We start from the raw sequence: 11,704 nt of genomic DNA on the forward strand, positions 1-11,704 counted from the left end.
CCAGCACAAAACCACCACGACCTCAGGCGTCAGAGGGTGTTTATATGACCTCTTGCCCTAAAATGACTAATCCAAAACTGCGGACGGGACCAAAGGAAAGTGTCCCAGGTATTTTCAATAAAGTCCGGAGGGATTCTTTCTTTCTTCCGCGCCCTCCCCTCCCACCTCCTTCCACACCCTCCACATTAAGGTCAGCTGCCCTTCTCGGCAAAGGCATTTGCAAGGCTTTTCTACCTGCTGGGCTTCCCTGGGGGCTCGGCTGGTAAGAAATCTGCCTGCAGTGCGGGAGACCTGGGATCGATCCCTGAGTGGGGAAGATCCCCTGGAGAAGGGAAAGGCTACCCACTCCAGTGTTCTGGCCTGGAGAATTCCATGGACTGTATAATCCACGGGGTCACAAAGAGTCGGACACGAGTGAGCGACTTTCACTTCACTTTCCTACCTGCTAGACACCGCCGAGGGCTTCCCTGGTGGCTCAGTGGTAAAGAATCTGGCTGCAATGAAGGAGACAGGTTCGATCCCAGGGTTGGGAAGATCCCCTGGAGAATAGAATGGCAACCCACTCTAGTATTCTTGCCTGGAGAATCCCATGGACAGAAGAGCCTGGCGGGCTACAGTCCATGGGGTCACAAACAGGCAGACACAGCTGAGCGACTAACATGCACAGTCACCGTTGGAGGCACAGGGAATATGAACCGTGCATGTGAGCGCATTCAGCCCTCAACAGAATGGAAGCGGTCAGGACCCAGGGGCACATGTGTGGGAACAGACGCCCGGGACACAGAGCCCGGGACACAGAGCCGGGAGGCCTGGAGGGCCGCTTGTGGACGGGGGTCGCCGCCTCTCTCCACCGCCTCTGGGCCCAGCGACCGCCCGGCAGTGCCGTGTCAGGAAGCCTATTCGTATTTTATATGAAGCGTATCATGCTCTGTTGGAGTCGTTTGCCTATAAGCACTTTGTTTCTTCGAAGCCAAGACTGAGGACTAGCTTTTAACACTGTTTGCTGAAATTTGCCACCAATTGAGTAATTCTTGTGGGACAAGTGAATCAATGCATTAAACAAATCAAATAATCAAACAGAAGAAAATCGTTTCCGTGAGCTCCCGGGTACTGTAGAGATGAGACGTCTCATTCCGGTTTGGGGCCCCTTGGAGAGATGGAGCCATGTGGGTTTTTCCTGGCGTGTCGGGAGGGACACACAGTCTGTAGCTTAGCTCCCCTTGGTTTTTCACTTTTCAGACATTCGCTTAGAGTTTTCTCAGCAAAATCCAGTGCTCAGAACTATCCAGATATGAACTCTTTGCCAGCGATTGCTTTCACGAGAGAGCTTAGCTCACATTCTCCTTTTTCATCTCCTTAGCTGTTCGTCTTTAGACGAGGCTAATCCTGGTTTTATCCTTAGACGTCTTGTGGATGCGGATGCAAAGCCCATCTAGCAGTGCTTATGGAGGACTCGCCCAGGCCAGGGCTCAGAGTGTCTTTACAAGAGAAACACAGTCAGAATCAGACTGGCTTTCCTGGGCCAGCGCCAGGGTCACGGTCATGCCCCGAGAAGACCGCCTGGTCTTCAGTGACCACATGGTGTGGGGCGTTAGGTCCAAGGGACGGAGCCAGGACACTGGGGCTGGGAGGGAGCCGGGCTCAGCAGGCACTGCTTCCTGGGCGGGACCGTGGGTTTCGCTCCAAGTGTATCTTGTCCTTACTTTTACATGGATCCGCAGTCTGCATGCAGTACTTTAAAGCTTGAAACAAAATAAGATGAGTGGTGGTTTTCTTTAGCAGCTCGGTGGGTTTTAGAGAGGTCATGGGGAGGGCTTAGTTGAAAGGCGTTGTAGGAGGGGGATTCACTCAACACCACGGACTTAAGCTTCCTGAAATGGAACAGATTTAAAAATAAACAAGCCTGGTTGCTGGACCAGGGCTCAAAGCCTGCTTTGGGCTTCTGTGTGGGACTCGGCTTGGGCGTGGTGACTTCTGGGTCACGCCTGTGGGCTCCTTAAGCGTCTTTACAGTGTATTTAGAGTTTGAGGGCAGAAAGCATTGATTTAGGTACAACTCAGATAAAATAACTGTGTTCCCAAGACAGTCATTTTCTCTGCAGTTTAAAGAGGATGTTCCCTTCTTCCTGCGTGGCCAGTGAGGCGCCGCCCAGTGCTCCTGAATCCTGAGCTTTGCAGCCCGTTTCTCAGCCTCTGGTTGCCACATGTTGGAAGTCACTCTCTGACCCCCGCCTCCCCGGGGTCATCTATGTTCCTCTGACGGTTTAGTTACCTTGTGTGTCTCACCCTCCTCCAGGCTTATTTCAGAAGATCCGTCCAGGAGCCCCGAGGTGGGCGTTTCTGTAGTGGAAATTTACAACAACGACATTTTTGACCTTCTGGCTAACGACGGCTGTCGAGCGGCATCTGGGGCGAAGCGACAGGTGCTGCCCACCCAGCAGGGAAAGACGGTGGTCTGCGGGCTGACCTACCAGTGAGTGAGCCGGTGCTGAGCTCTGCGAGTGGCAGCAGCTGCGAGGGGACCCACGGAGAGCCAGGCGGGGCGTTGGACTCGGAGCTCCTCCCGAGAGAGGGCTCACTGTTCATTTGCCCAGGGTGTGGTTCTCCACTTTCAATTTGCTTTAGAAACGATCTTTTAAAGTCATAATGAAGACAAATTAGATGGTGCTTTAAAATATCCTCTTTAAGAGATGGTGGGACAGGTGTTATCCCCAAGGCTCGGCTGAGGGACGGGCGTGGAGAAGCCCCAGGACCCTCCAGAGGCCCTCGGTTAGACACCAGTGTCCTTCAGTCCCTTGGCATATCAGAATTTTACCGAATACACCAAGGAATCAGCTTCTCCTCCAGAGCTTCGTGTTCTTAAACTCACGTTCAGGAATCAGGTTTGCTCTGGGCAGGGGTCACCTGACTGACCCCCATGAAGGAGAAGGCACGAAGGTCAAGGTCATGCTGCCCATTCTGGGGTCTCAAAGTCAGTGGAGGCAGGGTCTTCAGGCTGTTTCTTTTTTTAAAAAAGCCATTTTGTATTGGCATGTAGCCAGTTAACAATGTTGTGATAGTCTCAAGTGGACAGAGGGCCTCGGCCATACACATGTCCGTGCTGCGAGTCATTTCTAACATTTGAAAAAGCCTAAAGGAAGTCACACCTCTGACCATAAGTTTACGCGAGCTAACCCAAACTGCCAACTTTTAACGGATGTCATGATCAGTTATGACATGATAACTGACACGATCAGTTAGATGTCATGATCAAAACGTTTTCTCCTGCAGATCAGAAGTTCTGCTTATCTCGTCAATTAGAAGAAGAAAGTAAATTAAGTTTGCATTTCATAAATTTGATGAAATTTGGTTTGATAGACAAATATTTTAAAATCTCGGAGTCCTTGAGGGCACCATAAATTCAAGTAGGCTTGATGTTGAGAAGATTGGGAAGCTCCATTTGGTTCGAAAACAGCTGATTACTTCAGGGTAAAGCAATGAGACGAGATAAGTCAACAGACCTCGTTAAGTGAAATGCTGGATTTCTTATGTGTTCTTCTGTCTCAGACGCACTGCTCTCCTGAGCCAGGTACACGTGGCTCATGTCAGAGGCGTCTGTGCAGGCAGGCCTCCCTGACCACCCCCGGCCCCTCATAACCCGCTCGTGCACCCGCAGGTCGGTCCGCAGTGCCGCGCAGTTCCTGATGCTCGTGGGCAGGGGTCTGAAGCTGCGGGCGAAGCAGCCCACCTCGGTGCATGCCGAGTCCTCGCGATCCCACCTGGTGATAACCGTGACCCTGGCCACAGCCACCTCCCGCCGCGGGCCCAGCAGGCGGCCGTCCACGCCCGGTCAGTGCCCATGCTAAAAATGCATGTAGGGCCGGAGGAGCCTGCCTGCTGCAGGCTCTGAGCCACGCCCAGAGCCCGGGGAGGGTCTGCAGGAGCTGGGCTCCGGGAGCCGGGGGACCCAGGCCGAGAACGAGGGGGCCCAGGATACATACTGCGCGTCTTCCTGGGAAACGCGACATGTTCATCACGAATGACACTCTGACTGTGACCTGGGTTTAAGGAGGCACACACGCCAGTGTAGAGGCACACGCTGGTATAGAGGTGTGCGTGCTGGTATAGAGGCGCGCGCCAGTATACAAAGGGTTCCAGCCGTGTAAGAAGATAACGCGCGTGTTGCCAGGTCCTCGTTGGCCAGAAGGTCTAGGGCAGGGCGCTGGCATCACCTGCGGGGCTGGTGGGAGCGCGGACCCTCTCCTGCCCCCGACCTCTCCCGCCCTCGGGGCCCCGGGGCAGGGCTGGAGCCCTGAATACACGTTTCTCCAAGTTCAGGGAGCCAGCGCCCTGTGGAGGACCATCCGTCCAGGGGGAGGGCTGCCCCCGTGCTCAGGAACGAAGGCCACGGAGAAGCCCAGGGCCCAGGGGCTAACCCCCAAAGGGCGTCCACACTCCAGACTCAGGCCAGGGAGCAGAAACCGTCCTGACCCAGCTTGTCCCGAGGCCACTTGAAGCACAGGGCATTACCAAATCTTTCTAAGAAAGCTTGTTTAGTTTCCTTGGGACCGATTAGGCATTGCTTCATGGGTGCTCAGTGGTAGAGAATCCTCCTGCCAGTGCAGGATTCCCTGGATCAGGACATGGCACCCTACTCCAGTGCTTTTGCCTGGAGAATCCCATGGACGGAGGAGCCTGGTAGGCTGCAGTCCACGGGGTCATGTGAGTTAGCGACTGAGCACGCAGAGTTAGACTTTAATTCACATTTTGACCCTTTCAGGGTCTCTGGGCCCTTTTCCTGTCCATGTTCAAGAGGAAGAGTCTCACTTCTTGTGAGGTGCAGGCCTGCGGGGCAGAGCTGGGGGGCTCCCGCCTTTGGGGAGAGACCCAGGGAGCTTGGGCACCGTCTCTCGTCTCTTCTCACACCCCTGCTGCAGCTCCATGGTCAGATCGGTCAGCGTCCGCAGAGCCCTGCCAGCCTGGACCCCGGTCACCGGCCACCGGGAGGAGGCAGAGCCCGCCTGTGCCCCTGAGGACCCGCGGGCACGGACTCGGGCGGGCAGCCCAGGACCGCCTGGGGCAGGTGCGTGCCACCCTGCAGCTCGTGGACCTGGCAGGCAGCGAGTGTGCAGGTGAGTGCGGGGAGCCTGCCCCTGGGTGGCCAGGGCTCGGGGTCCTGACCGTGAGCAGGCGGGGCTTGCAGGGGTGGCGTCCCCCCCCATGCCCTCTGAGTCTCGCCCCTCCCTCCAGGTGCCGTCTCAGCACCGAGGCCCAGAGTGTTAGTTCACATGCCGCCCCACAGGCTCCCGACAGGGAGGGGAGCCCGGCTCCCCCAGGGCTTTCCCTGCCGGGGCCACAGGTCATCATGGGGGGACGTCCAGTGACAGGGTCTCCTCCACGCAGCCCTGCAGAGTGCAGTCTCCCCATTCTGCCTCTGTTTTGCTTTTCTGATGCCTCTTGATGTCAGCAAGGATTCATGCGAATCTTGTATGAGGGGTCTCTGTATCCCCCAGGTGTGTCTGGAGTGACGGGGCCAGCCCTGAGGGAGACTTCCTGCATAAACCGGAGCCTGGCAGCCCTCTCGGACGTCCTGGGGGCGCTGGCGGAGGGCAGAGGCCACATCCCCTACCGCAACAGCCGGCTCACCCACCTCCTGCAGGACGCACTCGGTACTTCTGCGCCACGGCTGCCCGGGGGGCCGCTGCCCCCTGCTCTGCCCCCTTACCCTGCCCCCTGCCCCTGTCCCCTGCCCCTGGGCCTGCTCCTCCTTGCCACACTGCCCAGGGGGCTGGCTGGCTCTTGGGGTCTCTGCCTCCCTCCCTCAGGATTCGCAGCTCTTGTTAACACGGTGGCTGTCTCAAGGGTTGTGTGACCCGGTGGCTGTGGAACGTGGGCACCACCGGCCCCTCGGGCTGGGTCCCATGTTCCCCGGGTGTGGCCCCTGCAGTGCTTCTCTGAGCCGTGGGACCACGCGGCTCCACCTCTGGTCTCAGGGTCTCCTCTTGCTCCGTCCACAGGATGAGGAAGGGGCCGCTTCCAGCTCTGCTGCTGCCCCTGATCTACGCCGACCGGGGCTGGCGCTCCGCGGGGTGCACGGGGCTGGGTGGGGGTGGGCACCCACAGCCCACGCTTGCATCTCTACGGCCGAGCTGCGGTTCCCTCCTTCCTCTGCCTCGCTGCTGTTATTCCCATCTCAGGTCTTTTTCTAAACTTCCTCCCCTACTGCTGGCCCTTCAAGCAACGCAAGAGGGGGCTTCCACTTCGGGGAGAAGCCCAGGTGCCCCTTCCCAAGGGCCTGGAGGGGGCCCAGGGCCCGCAGAGCACCAGGCGGGGCCCCAGCCTCCCTGCACCCAGGCCTCTGTCTCAGCGCTTGTGTGGAGGCCACGGGGGGCCGGGCCGACCCTCCGGAGCTGGGCTTCGGAGATGCTCTTCTCTCACTGGGGCTCTTCCCAACTGTACGTTGTCACTTCTTTCTCCAAGGAGGTGATGCAAAGTTACAGGTGATCGTGTGCGTGTCCCCAGGCCAGAGGCACGTGGTCGAGACGCTGCAGAGCCTGGGGTTTGGCGCCCGAGCGAGGCAAGTGGAGCGAGGCCATCCAGCCCCCAGAAAGCTCAGGTGAAGGAGCAGTGACGGGCTCAGGGCTTTTCTCCCTTAAATGTGCTCCTGGCTTTTCCTTATAATGTACGTGCTGTAGAAATAAACACGTTGAATGTGCTTGTGAAGTTGAGCCAAGTGTGGACAAACCATGGAGGCAGCTGGAGTCTGGGCAGGGGAGGGAGGGGGGTAAGGGGGAGGGGAGGGGCAGGGGCAGGGGAGGGGGAGGGGGGAGGGGCGTGCAGGTGGGAAGAAACCCCTCCCCTCAAGGGCTGCCAGGCTTGGGACAGAGGGATCTGAGAGCCAGAAGGAGTCCCGCTCTGGTTCAGATCTGCACCCTTTTCTTCACGGGAGAGTGATGGGGTGAAACGCTGACGGCCGGGCAGAGATGCTGTGTCTGCTCGGGGGTGGGTTGACGTGGGCCCAGGTCAGCGCCCGGCACAGCCAGCACCTCCGGGAAGGGGGCACACGCTGGCCCAGCCCAGGGGGGCTCCTCTCCACAGTGACCCCCAGTGTCTCAGGCTGGACCCCACCAGGGTTCCCACGACGGGAGGGTGGTGGCCGCTGGAGGGGACGGCCAGGGGCTGCTTCCCGCGTGTCCCGGCTGCCAGGACATGGCTCCCTGGGGAATGGAGGGGCCCGAGCTGGGGGCGGAAGGGGGCTGCCCGGGGGAATCGCAGACACCACCAGCCCTGGGCCTGCGGTGGGTTCTGGCGTGGACGTGAGGCCCAAACAGGCTTGGAGCTATCACGGCTGATGGTGGCCCTGCTGGCCCAAATGGCTGCAGTGCGTCCTGCTTCCAGCCCGTCCCCGCTGAGCGTCAGGGAAAGCGTTTCAGTCTGAGCCTGTCTGGGCGCGGGTGTGCCTGGTGGGACCCTGATGGAAGCCACCAGCCTGAGGATGCCGGGCTTGACGGGCCGGGCCCGGGGCGAGGTCACTGACCGGCCTCCCAGCCCTCCTGCTGCTGCTCCAGGCTGTGCTTTCGCCCAGCTGGCGGCCAGCAGGCCAGGCCCACTCAGGGCAGCGGGCAGACAGACAGGGGCACCGGGACAGAGGGAGCCGGGGTGCCCTGGGGAGAAGGCGCCCCCAGTGGCGGGGCTGGGCTGGAACTGAAGGGACCAGTCTGCACTCGCGGTTTTTAATACAGACAGTCAGCTCCATGGGAGGTGGGTCGGTGAGACGGGACGGTTTACACAGAAGGGCTGCGTGATGTGCTTCTGTGTGCGGCATCGGCACAAACGTGGCTACGAAAGCAGAGCGCCACGGGGGAGTTTCATGTTCACAACTCAGGCGTCGTGAGCAGTGTAGCCACGGAGACAGAATTTTCGACAACGGTGACAACTCAGTACCGTGACAAGTACACTCGTGTCAGCTTCCCTTGATTCACGTGACGGTGGCCTTCCTGCCAAGAATGGCGTTGAAGCGGCGGGCGTGATCCTGCCTGACCCTGCAGGGCGGTGCCCCGGGCTCAGCGCCTGCATGGTCGCCGCCCAGGAGTGTCCGGTGGGGTGTGAGCAGCGGGTGTGGATGAAAGGCGGTGGGCTTGAGGAACAGGCCTTCCTGGCACTGCAGATCCTAGGACCCCAGCCCTGCCGCGGTACCAGCCTGAGACCCCTGCCCGCGGCTCTGAGACGTGCCCTGAAGGCATCAAGGCTCGGCCCTAAGCAGGTGGAAGTGACTCCAGGGAGCCTGGTTCTCACACGGCTCCTTGCCTGCTGGCCAAGGCTCAGAATCCCACTAGTGGGACCAGGCGTTGGGGGCGGATTGGAAGCCTTCCCAGGCAGGACAGCTGCCGGTCCTGCATCTGCTGTGGAGAGGGAGCTGGGGCCGCAGGCGCCCGGAAACAGGGACAGGCCACCCTGGGCCCCGCGGGGCCAAGAAGCTGCCCACAGAACACGCTCGGGACCGGGCTGCCAAGGTGGTCTGTGCCCCCAGGGGACAGCGCGGCCCTGGGCCAGGCTCTGAGTGACCCTCCCAGTGAGCCTCCACGGGCACAGGGCACAGCGAACACCAGAGCAGGCATGTCCACTGAACCTCCCATTAGACCCAGATGCCCCTGTCCTGCCGTCCCGGGAGGGCCTGGTGCAGGGATGGCTGAGGGAGAAGCTGCCCGCCCTCAGGATGCCGATACCTGCTTCGGGGCCTTGTCATCACTCTGGGGAACCTGCCTCCTGGACACGCTCCCCCAGTGCCAGGCCGAGCAGCCTGCCCGGCGCCCAAGTCCTGTGATGCACCCTACCCCACCCTACCCCACCCCACCTCCCCGAGCCCCCACCTCCAGCCACGCCCATGAGTTTCCTGAGGCGCCGTGGCCGTTCCCAGTGGCCGAGGTCTATGAATGGTGGGTATGTTTCTACATTTGCTCTTGGGGGAAAGTGGGGTTTGTGTTCACGGGAATCCAGCCCCATGGGGGAAGCAGGGAGCAGAAGGCACTGGGACCCATCCCTTCGAGAGCCGGGATCTTGGTAGGCCCGGGGGTCTGGGCCTGCCCCTGATCTCACGTTAGTAAACAGAGGGAGACGGCCTCCTGCGGGAAGAGAACGGGCTACGCAGACACAGAGAAAAGCTTGACACCATCAGGTCATGACGTCAAAGCTTCTAAAAAGCCTTCGAATAGCACAAATAAGCACAGCATTCCACCACTTTGTCTGACCGCACCCCCGCCCTTTCTGGTGTGTCTTTGACGAGTCCTTGACCCAGGAAAACACTGCTTTCTCCCGAGTCTCCTGATGCTGAGGTTTGGGCCGGCCCCCTTCAGCCCCCACGGGAGGGCCTGCCTTCCTGCCATTCCAGCCGGGCACCGGAGGTCAAGGTCCTCACGAGACGTGACCCAGACCCCCTGGCCAAGCCTGCGGCCAGGGGGCCCTCCTGGCGGTCACTGTGAACCCTGCGGGTATTTCCCACCAAACTGTGACCACGGGGAGGGTCATGGAATGCAAGCTAGGTGGAGACACAGCCAGCCTAATCACTTAATGGTTAGAAAAGTCCTGGTTCTGCAAATTTTTCCAAACGGTGTCACCCCGTGAACATGCCAGCAGGGCCCAAGGCCCAGCCCTGCCAGCCTGGCGGTCAGCCCGCCCTGCCCCGCCTGCCGGCTCTGGGGAGTCTACACCGCAGGAGCCCTGGGTGGGGGGATGGCTGCCCAGAGTCCCCTGAGCATAGCTGGGGGACGCCTCCCGGTTCTCCCGTGGGGCGGCACCTTGGGAAGCCGCTTCCCCCGGGGAAATGGGCAGGAATCATCAGCATGCAGGCTCCCAGGCCCCAGCAGCTGGTGGCTGGCCCGAGAGCGAGCCCTGAGCAAGCCCTAGGGTCTCTCGTGAGGATGACCAGCTAGTCTCTGCATCCATCAAAAGCGAGCTGGCAAGGCTGGGGGAGCTGTGGTCATGTCTGGCCTGTACTTCCTGAGCCATCTGCCCATGCTTCACAGTCCAGAAGGAACCTGGGGGCTTCCCTGTCTGTCCTGACAAGTGTGGAGGGAAGCATGTGAGGAAGCCCCCCGCCACAGCCCTGGGGCCCGCAGAGCCCTCGGGTGACGGTGAGTCGGTCCACCAGCAGCCCTGATGGCTCTCTGTGAAGACCACAGCCCGTCCACCACTCACAGCTGTCTTCCTGGGTCTCTCCAGTATCTGCTTTGCCTGAAAGGCCTTTGGTCTAATTTAGGCAAAATGAAAGGATGGTTTTTCTGATGTCCTCAAGAGGCCTCCTTCCTCTCCTGCTCCAGCCCTGGCCTTCTGCTGCCCCCTGGTGGGCAGAGACGGAGGGAGGCCGCTGAGGGAGGGGCCGGCGACCACAGTGAGGCCCCTCCCGGCCTCTGCCCATCCCGTACTTGCCCAACCACAGATGGCCTGCTGCTGAGTGGACACTGGGCACAGTTTTCTGCCCAGTCTCCACAAGGCCCAGAGGGAGCGCAGAAATAGGAACGGAGATCTGGTGGTTTCCGGGTCAGCATTGGTGCCTCCGTCTGCGAGGACACAGGGTGCTGGGCCAGCCTCCCTCGGCCCTGGCGCTGGTCACCCTCCGCCAGGCTGGGTTGGATCAGGGTAACAGAAGGGCAGGCTGGATGCGTTGGCCCCAACAGGCCCCGCCCCTCCGCCCAGACACGCCCCCTCCCCAGGCAGCACCGCCCCCAACAGGTCCCGCTCCGGGCCCCGCCCCTCGGCAGAGAGCACCGCCCCCAACAGGCCCCCCCGAGCCCCGCCCCTTTGCCCAGACACGCCCCCTCCAAGGCAGCCCCGCCCCCAGGGCCGCAGCGCCCTGTGCTGGCGGCCCCACTCCACGTGCTGGGGCGGGAGCTCTAAAGAGGGCTTTCCTCCTCTCTGCTCCGTGTCCACTCATCACGTGTGCCTGCGTTCGTGTGCACACGCGGGCACGCCTAGGGGTGTGTGTGGGTCCTGGCCCCAACCTGACACTCAGCTCTGAGCGACAGCAAAGCAGTTCATCGGGCTGGGCTCTCGCTCCCACAAGCTCCTTTAAAGGAAAAAAGATCACCGTGGACCCCTGATCAGGGCAGATGTGGCCTCGTGTTCTACCACGAGGACCGTCCTGGTGTGACCTCAGGAATTCGCAGAGAAGCGGGGCTGCGCCCCCACCTGAGGGCTCTGGGTGCCCCGCCTCACCGTCCTCGCCGCCTGCTCGTGTGGCCACAGCATGGGTGTCCTTGGGAGCCCTGTTTGCAGGAGCCCAGCCGGGCGTGTGGGCACCCCTTGTTCCCAGGACTGACGGGCAGCCCCGGAGGTCCAGTCCCACCACAGCGGACCCTGGTGCTGACCACGCTGCGCACTGGGAGGGCTGCCCCCGTGTGCCACCTCCCCGGGCTGCAGCTGACCTCCTGGGTAACCCCCGCCTAGGGGAGAGGCTGCCCTGACTGGCCCAGGTCATCCTGCTGGCCAGCTCCTTGAGCAACCCCACACCACAGGTGAGGGTGGGTTTCTTGTCACACTTCTTCAAAAAAGGAAATAGGTCAATGTAAGCTCCAATGGCGAGGGCTGGCCTTCCTGCCAAGCTCCTTCTGCCACACAGAGTTGGTTCCTCACAGGGTGAAGCCCAGGAACCTTCATCAGGGCAACTGGGCACCAGTGTGGCTGCGCCTCCCTGCCCACCCAGCACGGGCCGTCCAGGTGTAGACATGGGC

At 60.7% G+C, this 11,704-nt stretch overlaps 1 protein-coding gene across 5 annotated transcripts in view; it reads left to right on the forward strand.

Annotated features, from left to right (window-relative positions):
• The window catches only part of KIF25 (kinesin family member 25), a 45,474-nt gene extending 38,768 nt beyond the window's left edge, over positions 1 to 6,706 (forward strand). For all 5 annotated transcript variants that reach the window (XM_024997155.2, XM_024997158.2, XM_024997156.2 and 2 more), the window contains 5 exons: positions 2,296 to 2,472; positions 3,655 to 3,827; positions 4,916 to 5,110; positions 5,492 to 5,647; positions 6,459 to 6,706. In XM_024997155.2, the coding sequence (XP_024852923.1) occupies positions 2,296 to 2,472; positions 3,655 to 3,827; positions 4,916 to 5,110; positions 5,492 to 5,647; positions 6,459 to 6,598 (841 nt within the window). In that variant the 3' untranslated portion in view covers positions 6,599 to 6,706. The remainder of the gene's footprint in view (positions 1 to 2,295; positions 2,473 to 3,654; positions 3,828 to 4,915; positions 5,111 to 5,491; positions 5,648 to 6,458) is intronic.
• Positions 6,707 to 11,704: the final 4,998 nt, after the last annotated feature.

This window comes from Bos taurus, chromosome 9 (genome assembly GCF_002263795.3).
Source record: "Bos taurus isolate L1 Dominette 01449 registration number 42190680 breed Hereford chromosome 9, ARS-UCD2.0, whole genome shotgun sequence".
NCBI classification, from domain to species: domain Eukaryota; kingdom Metazoa; phylum Chordata; class Mammalia; order Artiodactyla; family Bovidae; genus Bos; species Bos taurus.